This window comes from Tursiops truncatus, chromosome 16 (assembly GCF_011762595.2).
Source record: "Tursiops truncatus isolate mTurTru1 chromosome 16, mTurTru1.mat.Y, whole genome shotgun sequence".
Lineage (NCBI taxonomy): Eukaryota > Metazoa > Chordata > Mammalia > Artiodactyla > Delphinidae > Tursiops > Tursiops truncatus.
In genome coordinates this window covers 46,979,583-47,004,069 of record NC_047049.1, presented here as the reverse complement: position 1 = coordinate 47,004,069, position 24,487 = coordinate 46,979,583, and the positions used below count along the sequence as shown (strand labels likewise).

The following is a 24,487-nucleotide window of genomic DNA, read 5'->3' as shown; positions in this document are numbered from 1 at the left end:
GCCAGGGCTGGGGTAGGGGACGGGTCGGGGATTCTTTGGGATGCTGTGATTGTTCTGTTTCCTGCGTGTGGCCGTGGTTTTAGGAATCTAGACATGGGTTTAAGTAGGTAGAACTGTGAGAATTATACACCCCAAAGAGTTAATGTTACTGTGTGCAAATTTTAAAAAACACTTATGTGGTAGGGAAAGATACACTCATACACAGCATAAATAAATAAATAAAGAATACAGTTTTGACCACAAACAAAGCTAGATAAACCAGTCCACATATCCTGAACAAAAGTACTTTCAAACGACAGAGGCATTATTGGAAAGCTTGCTGAGAAGAACCGCACTTCATAAAACACAGAATTCATGACTCAACCCAGCTCAGAGGGTGGGGACAGGGGAGGGGGTGGAAATCAGGGGCCATCGAATGAACAAACCCCTCCTTCTTCAAGGGAGCCCAGGTCAGGACAAAGAGCCCATTAGAGGCAGCGGCAGGGGGAGGGGTTGTCACAGAGGTGCGGGCTGACAGGCTTGGCCTGGGACAGTCACCGGGGAGCCCAAAGATCCTGGTCACAGGAAGCCTCACGGAACATGACATATGATAGCCGGCTTTGCAGATGGCCTGCTGAGGAGCTGGGGAATTGTGACTGTGGGGGAAGAAGACATGAGGGGCCCGGAAAATTCTCTTTATAATGCCAATTTCAAGAGCAAGGCGAGTCCATAAAACATGCGGGGGTCTCTGGTTTCTGACTCCGCTGTGTGTTCAAGTGTGAAACAGAGCAGTGTTTTGTGCAAGGCAGAGAGAACGGCATGTTCAGTCCACAGCTCACAAGTCATCTCTGCAGGATCACAGGTCAATGGAGACCTTGCGTTCTCATCCTGAAAGCTTGTTTAAATGAGACGTGTCACCAGATTCTCAAGCTGTGTCTTCTAGTTCCCTCCTTAGGCATGTGTCCACTTTCACGTGCATATCACTCTGTTAAGCAAAGTTGCTGTACGTCCATCACTTCAAGGATCTTTGAGGGGGTATCGCAGCCCATTGTTCAAATGAAGAAATCAAGTTCACGAGAGGGAGGGCCTTAGCCGTGGGCACTTGGCTAGTAAGGGGTTCCGAGTTGGGCTGTTGACTCAGACGTGCCCATCGCTGTGGGGCGGGTCAGGTTTATCTCCCAAGAGGCCTCCAGGGTTCCTCCAGGCTGTAGGACCAGACATCCTGAGGGGATATGAGTCCAGAGCCAGAGTCAGGCTGCCTCAGCTCAGGTAGACAGATGGATTCGACCTCCACCTGGTAAACTGTAGTGTGGAAAGGACTTCAGGGTGCTGCCAGGCATAGGATCCACCCTCTCTCTGGCAAACTCATGCTCAGCCTGTGGAAAATACGCAGGGGCCATAGTCAAATCCGAAGGTTGCCAAAATAGCTTATTGCTCCCATATTCGCCGTCCAAATTTACTTCTACCCAGGGACATAACAGGCTCTGACCTGAGCCAGCACCACCCCTTCCCAGCACTTTCTTCTCAAGGGCATAGCCTACTGGACATATAGACTCGTAGGCCCACCCAGAGCTGCTGAATCGGACCCCCAGGAGATTGAGAGGTACCACTTAGGTGACCCAGGGATGCACGATACCAACTTTGTCCCCTGGGACATGTCCTATCTGTGCATCCCTGACTGAGAGTCTCCCTTCGCCGCTGACTGAGTGGATTCACGTTCCAGGAGGCCCAGTGAGATGGCAGGTAAGCTACTCAACCTCGCAGCGTACCAGGGGCAGCGATGGTGCCTATCCACCAGATTCCTGGGAGCCATAAATGAAGACAGGGCTGACATATAGCCAGCACACCACCAATTATTTCTTGTTTTGGAAATCATGCATAAAGCTGCCATTCTTGTAAATTTATTTATACATTATGTAGACATAAGCAATTTCCCTCATATTACTATAGATTCATGGATTTATTTTCTCAACGTGTTGTACTTCTTGATTTTAAATTGTTCCCAAAATAGTCAGTGAGATCCCCTTAAAGTTGACTCCTGCATCCTTTTGACTGATTTTCATTACGCTTCAAGCACTTCTTTACATACTGATATAACAAGACGTCCCAGGCTTATCTTCTACTTTCCCTGCCTCAGACCTGGAATCAGCCATTTATCCAAAGATGGTTCATTTTCATGGGGAATAGTGTCGGGAGCCACATAGGAAGTGCCTTTGAGTCTCAGCACGGACGAGACCCTTAGTGTCAGCAAAGCTGGTGCTGTCAGGTATAAATATGGAGAAGCAAAGTTCTTCTCTGCAAAGCTGATGCTGTCAGATAGAAATATGGAAAAGCAAAGTTCTCGTTTGCAAAGCTTCCTGAACACAGGGTTTTCTACATTCCCCCTACCCTGTTGTTCCATGAAGAGCAGCTCCCTTTTTTACCGTGGCTAGGGGGCATATCTTTATATCATGCCCCATACATGGAGTTGCTTTGAGCCAAGAGCCTGGTATCCCTGGGCAGAGAAAGCCCTTCCTCCCTGGGACTTCCTGCTGATGAAAGTTCTTCCTTCCTCTGTCCTGCAACGGCCCCTCTTGCCCTTTTGCCAAGAGGCGCTCTCTTCTCACAATCTCCTTGCCCAGGGCTGGTGCCTGGGCTTTCCTGCCCACACTGAGGTTGAGGCCTCCTGGTGGCTGGTGCCGTGTAATTGGTCTCTCTTGCCCAGTGCTGTAAGCTGGGCCCTCTCTGGAGGAGAAACCTGGGTTCCCGAAGACATGTGATCAGAGCCGGGGCCCCGCCAGTTGGCGAGGGAATCCCAGGGCAGGTGCTGGGCGTGGAGGCCACGGGGGCATAGGCTACCAAGGTGACAGAGAACTGACCTTCTCTGGGGGCGCTGCACCTCGCTCACTCGCACACCTCACATCTCCCTGCTTGGCCCCGGAGGATGGCTGGTTAGCCAGAGACGGGTAAGATTCCTCAGGGAAGGAACAACCTAAGACAGGCACAGTCGCAGAGGGGCCATCAGGAGAGAACTTGGGGGCCAACAGAGGTGGGGCATAGACCCTCACCCCCCCAACTTTGCAGGAGCCTGAACCCTCACCCCTTTTGAGAGAGGTCTCTTGTCCCCATGGCTGCTTCGCTTCCCACGCCCAGCTCAGATGGGAACCCAGGTAGCAGACCAGAGACCTGGCCAATGGCAACTGCTCTTCCGCCGCAGCAGGGCTTTGTTTCCCATTTCCTCCGTGAACCACAGCTTTTCTCTGTGTGGAAGCAAAGCTTTCCTCTGTGTGGTTCCCCTTGTCTTCCCCTGCCTCTGCCTAAGGTGATTTTTATAGGATTGCTATTGGTGTTGGGAAAAATGTATAGTTTTAATGCAGGGGTTTAAGAAAAACCCCAAGTTAGGGTAAAAATCAAGAGGAGAATTGTAACTACTTCGGCTCCTTTAATGATTATATTTGTTGGGGAAATACAATGGTGGGAATATTTCTGCAGTAGCTTTTTGATTTTAAAAGAAAAATTGTAAGAGTCATGGCCTCCCAGTGAAGTTATAAACATGTTAGAAAATACCTGGGTATGGTGGCGAGTTTTTATGCAACAGTGAGTTTAATCAATGAGTTTATGGTACAATGCCCGCTCCCATAGTTTTTTAGAAGCATAAAAATAATGTGTATTGTTTTGATTATTATGGTAGGGTTGGGAAATTTGTAGATGAAATGTTGTTTGAATATTGTTAATCACTAATAGAATTATATGTTTAAGTTTATGGCTTGATCAAGCAGAATGTGCAGGTACAAGAACACTTTAATCTCCTGAGAAGAACAAACAGAGTTTCTGACCTAGATGTGACCAAGATGTACCTAACCACAGGGGACGAAGAAGACTGGAAACAATAAGAAGATTACTTAACTTGTTTAACCTGCTGATGTTAATTACTTTGTTTTATGATTCTTTTTTGGCATGAGAATGAAGTTTTTAAGATTGAAAATGAGATTGCCTTATAGTATAAGTATTTGAGAATCAGGAGAATAAATTTGGCAGATCCTTGCATCCTCTGAGGTGTCTTGTGCTCTGTCCACGCCGACTCCGTCTCCCCTTTGGGTGAAACCTGTCCGGCTGGGGCTAGTCCCCGGCAAGTGGCGCCCGAACAGGGACCTGAAGGGGTAAGTATTATTTCTTTCTCGGACGGATAGGAGTCTCACCGTAGGGTGCTGCAGACCCCCAGTTAAGAATACTGGTTAGGAAGGTGAGTAAGGCGGTGTCAAGATGGGACACGCTGAGTCCAAAGAGAGGCTCTTATTTATTGATATAGTTAAACATATGATAAATGGAAGAGGAATTAAGGTAACTAGTAAGCAACTAACTCAGTTTTTTCAGTTTGTACAGGAACAATGCCCATGGTTTCCAGAACAGGGAACAGTTAATATAGAAACCTGGCAAAAGGTGGGGCAAACTTTGCAAGTATATTATAGTCATTATGGACCTGAGAAGGTCCCAGTAGATACTTTTACTTTATGGAACCTTATTAGAGAGAGCATTGCTCCCTTGCCTGAAGGTCAAAAGAACCCATATAAATATTCTGCAGAAGTAATAGATGAATGTACTCCGTTAATTTCCCCAAAAACATTAAAAGAAACTGAGGTTTTGGCTGCAGCTTTAAAAGATTGTAACCTTAATGATAATGACTCAGAGGAGGAAACTGAGTCACCTACTGATAATAAGTCTAATTTGTTAAAGAATCTTCCTTTTGATGATGAATTACCTCCTGCAGATCAGGATGATTTAGATGCTGCTGCATATGATTATGAAAGAAGGAAATATGAACCCCATGGTGCATTTTTAATGCAAGAAACTAAGAAAAATAGGCCTAATTTACAGGATATGCGCCTATTGGGTCGTCTACCGACCGCCCCACCGGCACCTTTAAAAAGATTAAGACATTCAACTTTAAATGTTAAGGGCCTACCACCTCCACCACCTTTTAAGGCTAGGGGCCCACCACCTTTGCCACCTTTTAATAAAAGCCAAGGTAAATATAAAAAGCATAGGAGAATAAACGGTGAGGATGATGATTATGCTTTTGCAGCCTGTTTTCCAGTTATTTTTGATAATGACTTTGATGATGAAGATAATGTATATTGGGAGCCTTTGCCTTTAAAACTTTTAAAAAAACTTAAAAAGGCCTGTGTAGATTATGGACCGCTAGCACCTTATACTATGACTCTGATAGATGCCTTGGCAAATAGATGGATGACTCCATATGATTGGATTCAGGTTGCAAAAGCCTGTTTATCTGGAGGACAATATTTGCTTTGGAAAACAGAATATGAAGAATGGGTGGCTAAGCAACATGCTTTAAATAAGAAATGGGATAGATCTGATATTACTAAAGATATGTTGTTGGGCCAGGGAGAATATGATACAGCCCAACAGCAGATACATATGGGAAAGGAGGCCTTATGGCAAGTAACTATGTGTGCAATAAATGCCTGGAAGTCCTTGCCTTTGACTCCAGGAAAAGCCTCCGCTCTGACAGATTTAAGACAAAAGCCTGAGGAGCCATATGAGGATTTTGTTTCTCGCTTGCCAGCAGAGATAAAAAGAGTGATAATTGATGAGGACGCAGCTACCATGTTGGCTAAACAACTAGCTTTTGAAAATGCTAATCCTGTTTGTCAGAACTTGATTCGCCCTATCAGAAAAACTGGAAGTATTTCAGATTTCATTAAACAATGTTCTGACGTTGGTCCCTCCTATATGCAAGGGATTGCCTTGGCAGCTGCCCTAAAGGGAGAAACACTTCCTCAATGCATGATGAATATGGTTCAAAAAACAAAAAACCTTAAGGGACCAAAAGAAAATAATTGCTTTGCTTGCGGAGGCACAGGTCATTTTAGTAGGGAATGTCCTAATAAAAATATACCTCCAGCAAGTCCTGTTAGAATGATATCTCCTGGTAATGATGGGGTCCCAAAGACTCCTTGCCAAAGATGTGGGAAAGGAAATCATTGGACTAAATTGTGTAGAAGTAAATATCATAAAGACGGACATATTCTTCCCCCTAATGGGGTTTCTGTTGTGCCTCAGGCTGGAACTCAGATGCCAATATTTCCTGCACCTGTTTTTCCAAATGCACCTGCTGGAACTAATTCGGGAAACTTACTTCGGGCCCGACCCCGGGCCCAACAAACAATAGGGGCAATTCACCAGACGCTCAATCCCTCTCTTCCCTCAGGGGAATCGACGAATTGTTTAGGGCCACCCCAGGCAGCGCAGGATTGGACCTCTGTGCCACCTCCGCAACAATACTAACTCCTGACTCTCCAGTTGTAAAAATACCAACTGGGATTAAAGGTCCATTGCCCCCAGGAGTAATGGGTTTAATTATTGGTAGGAGTTCAACTTCCTTATCTGGTTTAATAGTTTTGCCTGGAGTTATTGATTCTGATTATACAGGAGAAATTCACATAATGGTGGCTCCCTCTAATAAAACACAACAAATTTTTGTAGGACAAAGAATAGCACAGTTGTTATTATTACCATATTATAAAACAGGAAAGAATGTTATTCAGGAAGCAAGAAATGAAAAAGGATTTGGCTCCAGTGATATGGTATTTTGGATTCAAGAAATTACCAGAAATAGGCCTTTAAAAACTTTAAAAATTAATGGAAAGAATATTCAGGGATTGTTAGATACAGGTGCAGATTCTTCCTGCATAGCAGGAAAAGATTGGCCTAGCAGCTGGCCTACCCAACATGCTGACAATATGTTAATAGGTTTAGGAACTGCTCCAACAGTAGCTAAGAGTACCCAGATTTTAACTTGGGAGAATATTGCCAATAAACAAGCAGGCTCTTTTTGTCCTTATGTGATACCTGGCCTGCCAATGTCCATTTGGGGAAGAGACATACTTATACAGATGGGAATGCTCTTGTATAGTCCAGATGACTGGGTCTCCTCACAGATGTTAAAAATGGGATATGACCCAGATAAAGGTTTAGGAAAAAATCAGGAGGGAAGATTATATCCTGTGGTTGCTGAGCCCAAAAATGATAAACATGGAGTGGGCTATCCAAATTTATAACGGGGGCCATTGTTTTAAAAGCAGCTGACCCTATAGTGTGGCTTTCAGAGGAACCTATGTGGGTGGAACAATGGCCCCTAACTTCTGAGAAATTAGCAGCTGCAGAAGAATTAATGGAACAGCAATTATTGGCAGGACATATTGAACCCTCTAATAGTCCTTGGAATACTCCTATATTTGTTATAAAGAAAAAATCAGGAAAATGGAGATTATTACAAGATCTTAGAGCAATAAATAAAACCATGAAAACAATGGGGGCTTTACAGCCTGGACTTCCCTCTCCAGTAGCCATCCCTGAAAATTATGCTATTATAGTTATAGATTTACAAGATTGTTTTTTTACGATCCCCTTACATAAGGAGGACAAAAAAAGGTTTGCGTTTAGTGTGCCCTCTCCTAATTTTATTAGACCATATCAGAGATATCAGTGGAAAGTTTTACCACAGGGCATGAAAAATAGCCCTACCTTATGTCAGAAATATGTAGACCAAGCCATATGTAATATAAGACAGAAATATAAAGAAATATATTTAATACATTATATGGATGATATATTATTGGCCCATAAAGATAAGGCCTACTTACATCAGGCATTGCAGGATATGATGGAAGCTTTACAGGAGTATGGATTAAAAGTTGCTCCAGAGAAAATTCAAACTGAACCTCCTTATAATTACTTGGGCAGATTAATACAGAAATTTTCCATTCAGCATATACCTTTTCAGTTAAGAATTGATCATTTGGTTACTTTAAATGATTTTCAAAAGTTTTTAGGAGATATAAATTGGATAAGGCCTTTGTTAAAAATTACTACAGTGGAATTAAAACCTTTGTTTTTGATATTACAAGGAGATTCTAACCCCTTATCCCCTAGAGAGTTAACTGCAGAAGGAAAACAAGCCATAGAAAAAATAGAAAAAGCTTTAAAAAATGTTTTTATTAAAAGATTAGATTATACCAAACCTTGGGATTTAATTATTTTAAGGACTCCAGTTATTCCTACAGGATTATTATGGCAAAATGGACCATTAGAATGGATACATTTGGCTGCTAGTCCAAAAAAGATTGTTGCCTCATACCCTTTTATGGTGAGTTTGTTAATTATTAAAGGTAGAAAGAGAAGTAGAGAGTTATTTGGAAAAGATATGGATAACATAATTATACCTTATAATAAAGATCAATTAGAGGCCTTGCTGTTGTTAGAAGATTCATTAGGAATAGCCCTAGCCTCATTTAGAGGCCAGATTTTATTTCATTTGCCTAAAAGTGTATTGCTACAGTTTTTTAAAGAACATATGGTGGTTTTTCCTATATATTATAAGATAAAACCTTTGGAAGAGGCCATATTAGCATTTACTGATGGATCCTCCTCAGGGAGGGCAGCCTATATTATTAATAATGAAAAGAAGGTATTAAATACAGAAAATTGCTCAGCACAGCAATCAGAAATTATGGCAATTATAGAAGTGATGAAATTAACCAGGGATAAAAAGATTAATTTATATACTGATTCCTTATATATAGTTAAATTATTTCCAGCAATAGAAACAGCAGCCTTTCCTGAGAATAAGAGTACAATAATTAAGTTGCTTAAGAGATTACAAAGAAGTATATGGGAAAGAACACAGCCTTATTATGTGGGCCATATTAGAGCTCACTCTGGATTGCCAGGGCCTTTAGCAGAAGGCAATGCCTCTGCTGATGCCCTGACTAAAATTTTTATAGTAAATGATAATAAAATACAAGAAGCAATAAAATCTCATCAGCTGCATCATCAAAATGCTAATGCTTTAAGATATCGGTTTAGCCTATCCAGAGAAGCGGCAAGGGAAATAGTAAAAAATTGCTCTGTGTGCCCTACACAAACTAATGTACCTCAGCAAGGAGTAAATCCTCGAGGTTTACGACCTAATGATTTGTGGCAAATGGATGTGACTCATGTACCTAGCTTTGGAAAGCTGTCCTATGTACATGTTTGTGTGGATACCTTTTCACATGTAATTGTAGCCTCAGCTAGGACTGGAGAGGCCTTTAAGGATGTGTGCCAGCACTTGATGTTTTGCTTTAGTTATTTGGGAATTCCCCGAAAGTTAAAAACTGATAATGGCCCTGCTTATGTTTCTAAGTCTTTTCAGCAATTATGCCAACAGTTTGGCATAGCCCATAGTACAGGAATTCCTTATAACCCGCAAGGACAAGCTATAATTGAAAGAACCAATCAGATATTAAAAAATATGATTTATAAATTGCAAAATGGAGATTTAAAATATTTTTCTCCTCATCATTTACTTAATCATTCTATGTTTGTATTAAATTATTTAAATATGAATAATAAAGAGAAAACTCCTATGATGAGACATTGGGAGATAAATGAAGAAAATGTAAAACCAAAGGTATTATGGAAGGATGTTTTAACAGGAAAATGGAATGGACCAGATATATTATTAACTAGTGGTAGAGGATACGCTTGTATTTTTCCCCAGAATTTTGATTCACCAATTTGGATTCCTGATCGATTAATTAGACACCCTGAGGTGGGGAACTTATCGAAGCGTCTTTCAGAAAAGAAATTTCACTGCCGAGATGGCGGAACCGCAGTCACAGAAAGTGAAACCAGACAGTCTTGTGGCTGCGACGTCAGGTCCTCCGATGACACAGCTGTCGCTTGAATCATCTTGTGATAAGGAAGTACAAACTTCTCCAAAAATTTTGGAGAAGAAGCCTTTATTGCCTTCTCGTTTACGAAAGAGAAGGTACGCTGCATCTACCGTTGAAGCGGCTCCAATAACATGGGGAGCAATTAAAAAGCTTTGCCTGAGTGCTGAGAATGCTGTGATTGCTCAAGAATTGCCTTTGACGACTGCTAATTTTTTTGTGGCTATGCTTAGCTTGCTTTCGGCTCAGGTAAGTGCCAACGGTACGTATTGGGCTTATTTTCCAGATCCTCCTATTTTACATACATGTACTTGGAAAGATTCCAATATTCCAGTAACTTCCTCATTTCCTAAATTGACCGATGGCATTCGAGGAGTACAGGGCTATAAACAATTTGTAATTAATTTTAACTATTCATTTACAGGTCAGACTGATTTTCCTCCAATATGCTTTTTTCTTGATTCAGGGTTAATAGGAAATAGTCAAACAAAAAATGGGTGTTTGTCAGTAGTTGATGCAGGATTTTTGACAGATTCCCCTAAAAGGCCCCCTAAAGAGCCAGCAGGAAGAGATAAAACCACAAGATATTTATGGTCATTGTTAGGGAAAGTTGTAGGACAAAATCAAGTTTATGTTAATAAATATTTAGCTAAAGTTGTTCATCCTTCTAGATATGACGATTGTGATGAGGCTGCAGGGGAAGCTACAAATGAATGGATTTGGATAAATATTAAAACTGGATATCCTTCATGGATATATTGTATGTATAATAAAGAGAATAAAATATCCATTCCTGGAACTAAATATTATATTTCAGATTGGAGTATTAATTTTCCTGAGGGAGATTATAGAACATATTTAAAGTCCGGCTTGCTATACCCATGGAATGATTCCTATATTCCCCGTCCACTGAAGGTAAATAGATGGAATAGTCATGGATGGGTGGCTCCTATTTATACTTTTGTTTATGAAAATAAAACCTATTATCAATCTCAGTTATGGAGATTGCCTTTAACCACTCGTAAAATAACGCTAATTAGAGCTACTACCCATGTGGAAGAGTATTATGTTCAAGCCTGTGTGTCATCTCCATATTCCTTATTGCTTTCTAATGATAGTGAAAAGTTGCAAATTATGCAGTATAATATGAGGTTTTATATTACCTGTCAGCAATGCATACTGACCACTTGTATTATTCCTGAAATGAATGTGTCAACCATAATGGTGTTAAAAAGACCAGCTTATATTGTGCTGCCAGTAGCGCTTAATGAATCTTGGTATACAGATATAGGGGCGGAAATTGTAAGACAGGTTGGAGAGCTCATACGGCCAAAAAGATTTGTGGCTACTTTGATTTTGGGAATTTCCGCCTTAATAGGAATACTGAGTTCTTTTACTGTTGCAACATATGCTTTAGTGAAGGAAGTGCAGACAGCACAATATGCTAATGATTTATCAAAAAATATATCCTTGGCTTTAGCAACCCAGGAAGCAATAGATAGAAAGTTAGAAACTAAAGTTGATGCCCTTGAAGAAGCAGTTTTACATATTGGTCAAGAACTTACTGCTTTAAAAGTTCGCCTATTTTTAACATGCCATAAAAAATATTCTTGGATATGTATTACTCCCTTAAAAGTAAATTATTCTGAATATTCCTGGGAAAAAATTCAAATGCATATTTTAAATGTATGGAATTCTAATGATTTGGGAATTGATTTGGAACATTTACATAAACAAATTCATGATATTGCGGCCTCTCAATATGATATGAATCCCTCAAAAGCTGCTGCAGAATTTTTACAAAATTTACAAAGTTATTTTAAAGATAATTCCTTTATGCATATTTTAATAAATTATGGGGCTGCCGGAGTGGTTATAATTTTACTTCTTATTTCTTTTCCAGTTATTATCCGATTAATTCAAGCTGCCCTTCAAAGTGTATATAAAACCAAAGTGAAATTGCATACTGCCTTTTTAAAAAATAAAAAAGGGGGAGATGTCGGGAGCCACATAGGAAGTGCCTTTGAGTCTCAGCACGGACGAGACCCTTAGTGTCAGCAAAGCTGGTGCTGTCAGGTATAAATATGGAGAGGCAAAGTTCTTCTCTGCAAAGCTGATGCTGTCAGATAGAAATATGGAAAAGCAAAGTGCTCGTTTGCAAAGCTTCCTGAACACAGGGTTTTCTACATTCCCCCTACCCTGTTGTTCCATGAAGAGCAGCTCCCTTTTTTACCGTGGCTAGGGGGCATATCTTTATATCATGCCCCATACATGGAGTTGCTTTGAGCCAAGAGCCTGGTATCCCTGGGCAGAGAAAGCCCTTCCTCCCTGGGACTTCCTGCTGATGAAAGTTCTTCCTTCCTCTGTCCTGCAACGGCCCCTCTTGCCCTTTTGCCAAGAGGCGCTCTCTTCTCACAATCTCCTTGCCCAGGGCTGGTGCCTGGGCTTTCCTGCCCACACTGAGGTTGAGGCCTCCTGGTGGCTGGTGCCGTGTAATTGGTCTCTCTTGCCCAGTGCTGTAAGCTGGGCCCTCTCTGGAGGAGAAACCTGGGTTCCCGAAGACATGTGATCAGAGCCGGGGCCCCGCCAGTTGGCGAGGGAATCCCAGGGCAGGTGCTGGGCGTGGAGGCCACGGGGGCATAGGCTACCAAGGTGACAGAGAACTGACCTTCTCTGGGGGCGCTGCACCTCGCTCACTCGCACACCTCACATCTCCCTGCTTGGCCCCGGAGGATGGCTGGTTAGCCAGAGACGGGTAAGATTCCTCAGGGAAGGAACAACCTAAGACAGGCACAGTCGCAGAGGGGCCATCAGGAGAGAACTTGGGGGCCAACAGAGGTGGGGCATAGACCCTCACCCCCCCAACTTTGCAGGAGCCTGAACCCTCACCCCTTTTGAGAGAGGTCTCTTGTCCCCATGGCTGCTTCGCTTCCCACGCCCAGCTCAGATGGGAACCCAGGTAGCAGACCAGAGACCTGGCCAATGGCAACTGCTCTTCCGCCGCAGCAGGGCTTTGTTTCCCATTTCCTCCGTGAACCACAGCTTTTCTCTGTGTGGAAGCAAAGCTTTCCTCTGTGTGGTTCCCCTTGTCTTCCCCTGCCTTTGCCTAAGGTGATTTTTATAGGATTGCTATTGGTGTTGGGAAAAATGTATAGTTTTAATGCAGGGGTTTAAGAAAAACCCCAAGTTAGGGTAAAAATCAAGAGGAGAATTGTAACTACTTCGGCTCCTTTAATGATTATATTTGTTGGGGAAATACAATGGTGGGAATATTTCTGCAGTAGCTTTTTGATTTTAAAAGAAAAATTGTAAGAGTCATGGCCTCCCAGTGAAGTTATAAACATGTTAGAAAATACCTGGGTATGGTGGCGAGTTTTTATGCAACAGTGAGTTTAATCAATGAGTTTATGGTACAATGCCCGCTCCCATAGTTTTTTAGAAGCATAAAAATAATGTGTATTGTTTTGATTATTATGGTAGGGTTGGGAAATTTGTAGATGAAATGTTGTTTGAATATTGTTAATCACTAATAGAATTATATGTTTAAGTTTATGGCTTGATCAAGCAGAATGTGCAGGTACAAGAACACTTTAATCTCCTGAGAAGAACAAACAGAGTTTCTGACCTAGATGTGACCAAGATGTACCTAACCACAGGGGACGAAGAAGACTGGAAACAATAAGAAGATTACTTAACTTGTTTAACCTGCTGATGTTAATTACTTTGTTTTATGATTCTTTTTTGGCATGAGAATGAAGTTTTTAAGATTGAAAATGAGATTGCCTTATAGTATAAGTATTTGAGAATCAGGAGAATAAATTTGGCAGATCCTTGCATCCTCTGAGGTGTCTTGTGCTCTGTCCACGCCGACTCCGTCTCCCCTTTGGGTGAAACCTGTCCGGCTGGGGCTAGTCCCCGGCAGAATAGTATTGAGAAATCAAGATCTGGGTCACCAGATAGATTCCTTGGTACTGGCATTTTGCCATTTCATCAGACAGAACTAGGATGGTGGATGGATGGATGGATGGATGGATGGATGGACAGGTGCCTACACATAAAATTATGAATTTGTAGTGATATTTCCAATTGAAATTTAAGGGAATAGGATTTTTTATTTTAGTTTCTACCCATATCTCCTTTGTCTTATAGTGAAAATCTTAGTTCTCAACATTAATATATGTACATATGTTTTATCTTATAATATCCATTCTGTTTCTTGATTCATGAAATATAATCAGCATCTTGGGACTCCTCATTAAATAAGTAATAAGTAATTTTGTGCCCCTGAACTTCTTTCTACTTCCTTCAACCTTCTACCTCCTAAACATAACATGGTTTTTATATTTTCAAAGTTTTTATCATTTATGTCTTGCTCTGAAACTGCAATCATGTCTTCCATCTTTTATTTTTATGTTGATCCTGAAAATCAAAACCCAACAAATAGAACTTTTATGTATTCAGTTGAATCATATGAACCATATGAAATTCCTTATATTCAATCTCCTTTTACCTCCCCAAAATGTGGCAATTTCCTGTGGTTCAGTCAGATATTTTTATTAGAGAAACATCTACATGAGGACGAGAATGTTTTCCCTAGATCACTGAATCTTTGCTGTACTACTGAGAATATTCCAGGTTTAAGGTCAAATAGATTCTCTTTTTTTAAATGCCATTCGTTGCTTAAAATTATGCCAAGTTTTAGCTTGTCTCATGTTTGTACCATGACTTTTCTTTCAAGCTTTTTATTTTGTCTGGAGAATCTGATTGTCTTTCTTTTCTTCTTTTTTTTTTTTTCAGAGAGGATACATGGGAGGTAAAATTCCTGAATCTTTGCTAGGACTGAAAATATCTGCTGTTTTTTCTCACATCTAATTGACAGGGTTATAAGTAGACAGTGATTTTCCCTTAGGACATTGAAGGCCTTTCTGCCTTTAATTCCAGTTTGTAGTGATACTGGCAAGAAGTCCGATTCGATTTTTCTTCCATTGTATCTCCTTTGTTCCTTCTAGAAGCGATCTGATTTTCCCTACACTCTTCCCCATCCTTCCTGCCTAGCAATCAGCAGCTCCTTTTAGTGTGAAGATATTTGTTTACTTTAGACTATAGAAACACTCCTCTATTATGTCTTTAATTATTTCCTCCTCTTCATATTCCCTGTTCTTACTTCCTGGAACTGATGGATGTTGACTATCCTGCATTTCATTTTCCAGTTCGTTTACCTCTTCTCTAACACATTTGCGTCTTTCTTATATTGTTCCAATATAAGATGTATATGTAGAGGCAGTTTTCTCTACATTTTCTTTTAGGTTTTATGAGGAATTTTGCAGTTTGGGAATCATAATACATAACATTTTTTAAATTTCTGTATATGCTTTCTTTTTTGTAAGTCTTCTAAAATTTGTTTTATTGAAGTATAGTTGACATATAACATTATATTAGTTTCAGGTATACAATATAATGATTCAATATTTGTATATATTGTGAAATAATCACCACAATAAGTCTAGTTAGCGTTGGTTACCATACATAGTCACACAAAATTTTTTTCTTGGGATGAGGACTTTCAAGGTCTACTCTCTCAGCAACTTTCAAATATGTAATATGGTATTATATATAGTCACCACGAGTATATTACATAATAATTTTGAAGTCTGGGGATAATAATAATATTATTTTAACTTCTGTGTATACTTTCATGCTCTCTGCTAAGGCACAGAGAAGTTTTCCATAGAAAGTTTTCTTCATGGTTTTTGGATGCAATATCATAATATATTCTTGGAATGTTTCTGAGAATAGTAATCAGAACTTTACAGTGTATCCAGCTAAAAGTCTAACTACTGTCCTATAAGAAAAACCTTCATGAAGCAGATAAAAATTGTTAGATGGAAAATAATATATAAGGACCATACAACAGAGGGAAAATTGATATCTCAGAGAATCATAATATAGGAAAAAAAACGGATTTGAAGATATAAATTTTTAAAATTTCCTGAAGAAAAATGTTAATCTGAACATTAAAAGTGCATATTATATAAAAGACAAAATGATGACAAGCTAGACAGGACTTTGTTAAAGAAATAGAATATAAAGGATAAAGGTCGAATACTTCAATCCAAGAAACAAACAAACAAAAACCCAAGCTATGCATATCATGTATTACAGCCACAGTAACAGTTAAAAGACAATAGAGCAATTTCTACAAAGTGCTGAGGGAAATAAACATATCCCAAAACGAGCATAGGCCTCCAAATTGTTAAGTTATCACAGCAATAAGAAGATATTCTTAAATACAAGAGAACTCAGGGAACTCAGTACCCACGAACAGTTCCTTAAAACAAAAACGACGACCACAGAAGTTAGTGATGGCATTTTGAGACTAAATACAAACAGTAGAGTGATAAAACTACAGGTGCACACTGCTAACTACAGTTCAGTACCTACCCTGGTAGACATGTTTAACATGATTTTTTGGAACTTCCTGGTATTTTTTTTCTGAATATTTTTGATCCAGGGTTGGTTGAATTCACAGGTAAGGAACTTGCCTCTACAAGGAGTGGGGGGGCAACTGTACTTTAAAACACAGCTGTGTGTGTGTGTGTGTGTGTGTGTGTGTGTGTATATGAATCTCTTGTTGGAGAACGTGCCCTCTGGGTCTCCTTTCCTGCCTCTCTCCGAGCAAGAGGTCTCCTCTCCAGGGTGAGGCTGAGAGAAGCTGGGGATTCCTTGTGGCAGATTTCTGTCCCCCTTTATTTTAGTGTCTTCCCTTTGCAGCCTTTTTCTCTCCTAACATCCTGGGTTGGGGCTGGCCCTCGAGAAGGTGGAGGGCAGCTGCCTCTTCCTTGGGCCCCCACTGCCTGCCCTGAGGACTGAATGACAGTGCCTGTTAGGATGGGGTGCTGGAGCCCACCAGAACCACCACTCAATTTTAGCAGGTCAGGGGGGCCGTGGCAGAATGAAAGGGGGTTGAACGATGGGGGCCAGGACAGCGATGGAAGGCCTCCATCCTCCTGACCCTCCCCCTGGCAGGCCCGCCCTGATGCCCAGGGCTCCCTCCCAAGCCTTCCTGTCCAACCTGAGGACACCCCCCCTGCACACCTCCATGCCTGCCACCACCTCTGGTCCCCTGATGTGGGAGTCCTTCCCCTTCCTGATGAAAGTCAGGAAACCATTCTGAGCTTGGTTCAAACAGATTCTGTTTTACATTAGAAACTCATCTTTCTTCTTCTGGGAGGCTGGCCTGTGTTGTCAGAAAGGGAAACGGAAATTGAGAGCAAGGCCAAAATTTGATTGAGGGCAGGCTCCTGGCTCCCAAGAGGAGGGCAGAGTGTGAGTGAGAGGAGGGGACAGGCCAGCCTCCTCCGTCCTCCTAACCTGTTTGGTCCTGGGCGGGGCAGCCCATCACCAGCGCCCTCTCTCCCTGGGCGGGCCAGGCCTAGGCAGATCCAATCAGGGCCGCTGTCCTGGCCTTGGTCCCATGCCAGGGAGCACAAGGCCACTGGCTCCACCTGGTCTTGAGTATTCTTACTGCAAACAAACAGCATCCAATTAGTCTTCTTTCACGGGGACTCTCGGAAAAAGAGATTATATGAAAAGAACATAATCATGTCTCGGATAAACTTCAAAATTAGATTTTCTGGGCAGTTAAGTTCAACAGAAACAACTAATTAGGAAAAGAGTTTTCTGGCACAAGTTAGTTGTGACCAGTGATCTCCACACATCCACCCATTTACATCCACATGGTACCTCCACACTCAGCCACCTGCACGCACAGCCATCAGCTTCAGGGACTAGGCGCACGAGGGCCAGGGGGTTCCAGGGACTCAGGCTTGGTCTTGAGTCCTGTGTCTGTGGTCCTCGCATTGTGGTTCAAATCCTGTTATTCTACTCCTGGACTTCCCCACCCTCATTACCAACCTTTTCACAAATGCTTTTTCTCCTTGCTATAATTTCTGTCCCCTGCTCCTAGCGGATGTCATGAACTTGCTCCATGCTGGAACCCTCCTCTCTCTTCCGGTGATGCTATCTGCCACAGAGGGAGGGGGGCCACACTTATCAAGTGCCCGCAATGTCCCAGGCATTTCGGATACATGATTTCATTTAACCTCCATGACACTCTTAAGAGGCAAGTATTGTGGCCACTTACTAGAGGAAGAAATAGAGGATCTGAGACATACCTAGTAGAACCAGACAGATGTGCCTGGCGTGCGGGCGGATGGGCACTGAGGCTCCCGGGCCACCTCCACTTCTCTCTCCCCTTCCCGTGGCTGCAGCTCCCCTGGCCCCAGCACACCCTGGACTTCTGCTGAGGATTTCTGCATGTGGCTTCTGATGGCTCTTCAGTGCTGATAAAAGCGGTCATGTTGCCCCTTGGGTGGCAGAAGTGAACTTCCTCCCTGTGTGATGTCAGAAAGCCCAGCCCCACAGGAACCGAAATAAGCCCTTCTATGCAAAACTTTCTAGACCCTTAACGTGTCTGCCTCCTGGCGACCTGTGAGACCCCAGGGATTCTTGATCACTTACCTCCAGAACTTCCCTGATGGGTCAAGGTGACATCTATGACAAACACCCATGGGGCTTCCTGGGTCCCAGCCGCTCCCACAACTTTCTCTCATGTGGAGAAAAAAAAAATCTGAGAATTTTATAATGGTGACAAATTAGGGAATAAACCTGGCTCCCTCCACAGACCCACCTGGCAGCATTCAGAAAACAACACTGTTGCCCTCATGGGAAGCCAGTTGTTTGCATTAAACTTCTTCAATCCTCCACCCAGGATGAGGAGAATTCCACACAAAGATATTGGGGGTGAGGAAGGGAAGTGGATACTGGGCAGGAAAAAACATTAAATACGTACTATGGAAACAGACCAGGGTCCCAGCCGGGATTGTGGGTCACAGTGCATGTCAAGCAGAGGGGCCTGTGGAAAAGGGGACAAAGAAAAAGCTGCTGGCATGTCCTGGGCACCTCCAGTGTGCACTGGTGGTTTAATTTACTGAATCCTTGTGAAATTGTTGTTAACCTTACCTTTCAGGAAAAGAAATTCAGAGCTTATCAAAGTGATGAGATTTATACAACTACATGCTGCAATTTATTAACCCAGTGAGATTAGAAAACCCAATTAGAACCCAGATTAGAAAAGTATGGAGCAAATGGAAAATGCACGTGATATGAAAAACTTGGAAATGTGTTTTAATAAAAACACATTATACATGTGCCAAGAACTGCATGTACATGAGGAGTATGACAGTCCTGTATAAAAGAGGACTATCTTTGAATCTAATACATGCCTACCTGTGGTTACGATGGAATGATATCTATCAGTGGTCTGTGGTATTCTGTGAAATGGGCCCATGTCTTCCAGGAGCTTTGTCACATGAGCAAGTTTGAGAATCGCCAGCCAACAGGATCCAGCCCCAAGTCCTTCCTGGATATCCAAACCTCGGCCCCATCACTCCTGCCCTTGTCCAAGGTAAGGGTAGGGAAGGGTATCCCAGAAAGAGGGCACAGCATGTGCACAGGAGGAGATGTGTGGGCAGATTTCCACTTTGAGAGACTTTTCAGGCAGCCATGTGGAAGGTACATTGGTGGAGAAAGATGGCAGAGGAAGTTCTTATGAAAGGTGGTGAGAAAAGTGATAAGGATGTGAGCTGAGCAGAGCTGGGACCGGCAGCCAAAGAGAGGCACTCACCAGGATGGCATCCGTGTGGGCTGTGGTAGACCTAGGAGGACCCTGGGCTATTGTAGGATGTGGCCATGAGGTGGGCTTGGAGACAAAGGCTGGGTTCCACTCTGTATCTATGGGAACCATGAGGACTCTCCCACCATGGCTGCATTATACCTGCCCCCATCCTGACCTTCCCCCAAGTACACAGGAACAAATGTGACTTTGCTAATAGAAAAGGGGAGTGCCTGAACTTTCATGTTGTGACGCTTCACGCAGAGATTTTCTGTCCCCTCTCACCTACACCTGGCTCTCTCAGGCCCCTTTCTTCTCCTTGCCTTCCTTCCGCATTATGGACGTGGCCTGGGGGTAGCACTGGCCTCTGGGCCTTCCACTGCTGGGAGGTAGATGATTTTAAACCCATCCAGTGGGGGCAGTGGGCCCACCTGCCCTGGTCTGCTCCCCTCCACACCTCGTTGTTGTGGCCTCTCCCCTTCATCTGATTCTTCAACCCCTTGGTTTCTATGCTCCCCGTCTCCATCATGATTTCAGTGACAGTGCTTTTCTTCCCTCTGCACAGCAGCTCCTGGAGTCCAGAAGGACCTCTAGGATGGAGCTGTTTTTCTGCTCAGCCACTGGAGGGGAACAGCCCTTGAGTACATCCAGGGACCTGCTGGGCCTTTCTGTAGAACATGGGTGGGCAAGATGATTGGTGAAGTGTTAGCCGGCACCTGGGACAGGGACCAGGCCACCTGCCAACCCCAGCCCTTGTCAGAACCGCGTCCAAGTGAACTTTCCAGGGGTTCACAGATGACTGACTGTAGCATGGTGCCTGCGGAGGTTTCTAGACCTTTAAGAGAGAGGGCTGTAGAGAGGGGAGGATCCCTGAGTGTGTCTAGGTCTGAGGTTTGTGTGTGGCTGAAAGCACAGTGGGCATGGCCGAGGGTCAACAGGACACAGAAAGGAGGCTGTATGGGGTGAGGGCTTTGCTTCACGATCGCACGGGTGCAAGGATGGGCTCCCCATACACAGCCATGGTGAGAGTTGCTCAGCCCACCTGGAGGGACACCTTAGGGCATCAGAGGGCACCAAAGGAGAACCGTCAAGGCCTGGACAGGTGCTCCTACCTCCTCCAAAGGCCTAGCTCATCTGATCCCTGAAGCTGACATTCGCCTTTCTCCCTTTTCTCTGAGACTCACACCTTTGGCAGAGGTGTGAATACTCATGTGTGTTCCACTGGGATTACAGCAGACCTCACGCCTCAATCAGCCCCGGAGCAGGCCAGGTAAAACTTCTCAGTCTCCCTGCACAGGGCTCAGGGACAACCCCAATCATCAGTTACCCCAGTCACTCACCCCAGTCCATCAGCCAGGCTTACAAAGGAGCCATGGCCCATGTGCCTTCTCTGGCTTAGGTTTCCTACCCTTCCACTGCACCTTGTTCTATGCCATCTTCACCCCCTACCTTAGAGATGCCAAGCTTTCTGGGAAAGCCACACACAAAACCAGTGTAAATTAAATCACCAGTCCCTGTTCTTAGAGCATTTATTCATTTGATAAATACCCTCTAACCCACCATCTGCACCAGGCCCCGTGGTCAGGGGGTGGCAAAGGGAAACGGAATGAAGATGAACAAGCCATGCTCTGTGCCTGTGGAGCCCCATGGAAGGGAGAAGGTTCACGTAGCTTCAGCCAGACATGAGTCGTGGTAGAGGCGTAGATACCCATGGTGGGGCTCCAGGGGAGCAGACAGAATGCATGGGGGAGGTGACTTGGAATAAGGGCCTTGGAGGATAAATACACCCCTATAGGCAGAAGTAGGAGACACCAGGGAATTTGGAAGAGCATGAACCAAAGCAGGGAGCAGGACAGTACCAGACTCTTAGAGAAATAGCTGGATGTCAAATTGGATAAACACAGGGTACGTTGACATCAGAGAAAAAGGGGAGATGATCTTGGACACAGACTGTAAATGGCCTGGAATGCTCAGCTAAGCTTGGACTTTATTGACCAATAGGAGGAGAGGGGGCCCACTTGGGATGAGGCAGGGCAGAGCACAGGGTACTCCAGGGAATGGTCTGGAGCACCTGAGCAAGCAGCCACGGGTGTGGGTGGCAGAAGGTCGTGTGAATGTAGCAGGAAGCCCAGGGAAGCAACTGGACCTCTGGGCACCCCTGCATCTCCTTGCATGCAGCCAAGCAGGAAACGGTGGAGTCAGGGAGCTCCGACCAGGAAGACTGGGCCAGGGGTTCTTTGTGGACCACCTTGCCCCACAGACACTCATCCAACCATCGGTAGCCTCAGCTGATTCTCATATATTCCAGATCATCTCTGCAAAGAAGAAGGTGAGGCAGTCTCACTTTGTTTTATTCTGTCTGTTTTCTCTGCCTTAATCACCTAAATTCATTTGAAAATGGCCAAGCCTACAACAAGGATGAGGAAGGAATATTTCCGTGTTCTGAGCTGGTCTCTGAGCACACGCTTGGGTCCGAGGCCCGTCCTGCTCCAGCCTGTCCACCGTGCCGCCTGTGCGGTCTCCCTCCAGCCGGGAAGGGCACGTCTAGCCTGGGCAGAACCAGCTGCGGCTCCACCACGGGGAACCCTCTGCTCTTCACGCTCCACTGAGAGTTTTCAATTGACTGTAACTTCCTTTTCAGAAATCATATTTGGCTTCAAAGTTACAGAAGATTGTTCTCCCTGGGGACTGCAGAGATGTTCAAAGTTTGCCTCCCAGAGATGACCGGAATTTGCTTGATGTGTTTTTAAAAAGGCATCATAATACCACCATTGTCCTTGATTCTCAAATGCAAAAATTAAAATCTTCAGACATAAAACGATCTTGAAAATCTCATGGAACTATACTCTCTTTAGAGTGGAGGCCAAAAATTAAAAATCCCCTCCCCAGGAGGGTACTGGTCAACTTAGAATTAGAGACTCAGAAGGCACAGATGGTGAGAGAAGATTATCCAGGTACTGAGACAACTCCAGCCCTCTCAACCCAAAACTTCAGGACCTCACAGACCTGAATATGCAAGAAGATGGGAAATAAATAAATGAATAAAATCTGCAGCGCGATGTCAAGTGGAGAGGAATGCAACAAAGAACGGGTTGAAGAGTGACAAGGTTGAGGGGTTGCTATTGTAGGGGAGTCTGTAGAGAAGAAACCAGACATTCTTTCCCAGAATGAGCCGTGTTAAAAAGTGAGGGAAGCGGCTTCTGGGCAGGAGGATGGAATGTGCAGTGGTCCTGAGGTGGGAGGGAGCTGGGCAGTTTGGGGAACAATAGGCAGTCCAGTATGGCTGGAGGAAGCCAGTAACAGGGAGTGACAGGAGATGAGGTCTTGGGAAGAGGCAAAATCCAGGTCTTTCAGGGCAGGAGTCAACAAGCTGTCTCTGTACCGGGCCAGTTAGATATTGAAGCTTTGTGGCCATACAATCTCTGTCATGTCTACTCAACTCTGCTGTTGTATCATGAAAGCAGCCACAGGCAATATGTAAATGAATAGGTGTGGCTGTGTGCCAATAAAACTTTATTGACAAAGACAGGCAGTGGCCAGAGGACTGTAGTTTGCTGACCCTTGTTTTGGAGCCTTGTGGGCCAGGTTGAGGACTTTGACTTTTATTATTAATGTGGTGGAAGCTATTTAGGACTTTAAACTTGAGAGGAAAGTGATCTGATTTATATTTTAGATCATTCTCTCCATCACACAGAGAAGGGTTTGGAGGGCAAGAGCAGAAGTAGGGGACTGGTTTGAGGCTGTTAAAGTTCTCTGTGCAAGAGAGCGTGGAGATCGGATCTACAGGGACTGCGGCAGTGATGCTGCTGCTCTCCTGTATCTCTAGGGCTCCCCCCGGGTCTATGGTAGAATGGCACTCCCCACCCCTGTGAAATTAGGCACGGACATGTGGTTTGCTTCAACCAATAAAATGGGAGAAGTAGACACCTCTAAGAGCTTGCACACACCTTGCCCTTTCTTTGCCATACCTTGATAACGTTCCAAATTCTAGAAACTCTGTCGATCTGACTCCCTGAGTGAGGCTAATATGGAGCAGAGCCCCATTGACCAGCAATGCATGTGGAGCAAGAGCAAGGGAACTGTTGTTATTTAACACCGAGAGTTAGGATCTGTTTGTCACGGAGGCATAACCTAGCTCATTCTCACTGATACAGCAGTAAGTTGGGAAATAAAGCCTAAGTGGCCAGGCTGAGGAGAAATTTTCAAGGTGATATTTATGAGACCATTAAAATTTCATTTAGTTACAGGACATTTACAAATAAAAGAACTAAAGGATGACTCCTAGGGGTTGTGGCCTGAGCAACTGGGTGAAGGAGGGCACCATTTAATGAGAAACAGAAGGCTTGGGGACGAGTGTGGGGTCTAGTGTAAGACTGGCCAGGTTTAAATAATGGTTCACCACCTACTAGCAATGTAACTTGAGCAACTTACCCAACCTTCTCATGGTAAGTTTTCTCATCTGTACAAGGGATAAAAATAGTACTTACCTTAGAGGTTCATGAAAAGGATTTGTGGAGATAGTTCATGCAAACTACTTAGCCTAGACCCTGGCACAAAGCAGCTCCAAAATACATGTTAGCTATGTCATCATCATCGTCATCACCACCATTATCGTTATTATCATCAGTATCTTAAGAGCTTGTTTATTTTGATTCAATCCCTTGTGCTCAGACAGTTCCAGGTACCCTGAGAAGTCAGATTTCTGTACCTGCATCGCTGCCAAGAAGAGCCTGGCTGTGTCTGGCCTTCCTGGTCCTTCCTCCAGACAGACTAAGCCCAGACATTAGCCGGCCCCCTGTCTGGCTCCCGCTCACTGGCTAAGCCTCAAAAGGCTGCTGCTTGCTGATCGTCTACAGGGGACCTGGCCTCGCTTCCGTCTGCTTTTTCCAGCTCCCAATGGCCTGAGCGGAACAGCATGGGGGACTCTTATTCCCATAGTGAATCCAGAGTGAGAACAATCCCGCTGACATGACTCTGGCACTGTCTTCCCTTTATTCTGGATTGCCCCTGTCCGGGGGCGGGTGGAATTACAACAGAAGTTCTAGAAAGTTCTACAATAGCATCAGTCAGTAGTGGCAGCTTCTTGGTCACTAAGAGGAGTGAAAACATGAGCATAGCC

At 43.8% G+C, this 24,487-nt stretch overlaps 1 protein-coding gene across 1 annotated transcript; it reads left to right on the top strand.

Annotated features, from left to right (window-relative positions):
- The first annotated feature begins 2,138 nt into the window (after positions 1-2,138).
- LOC141276652 (endogenous retrovirus group K member 5 Gag polyprotein) lies at positions 2,139-10,609 on the top strand. Its single transcript, XM_073793361.1, has one exon. It carries the CDS (start codon positions 4,222-4,224, stop codon positions 6,265-6,267), a length of 2,046 nt encoding a protein of 681 aa, XP_073649462.1. The 5' UTR covers positions 2,139-4,221; the 3' UTR covers positions 6,268-10,609.
- The last annotated feature ends 13,878 nt before the right edge of the window (positions 10,610-24,487 follow it).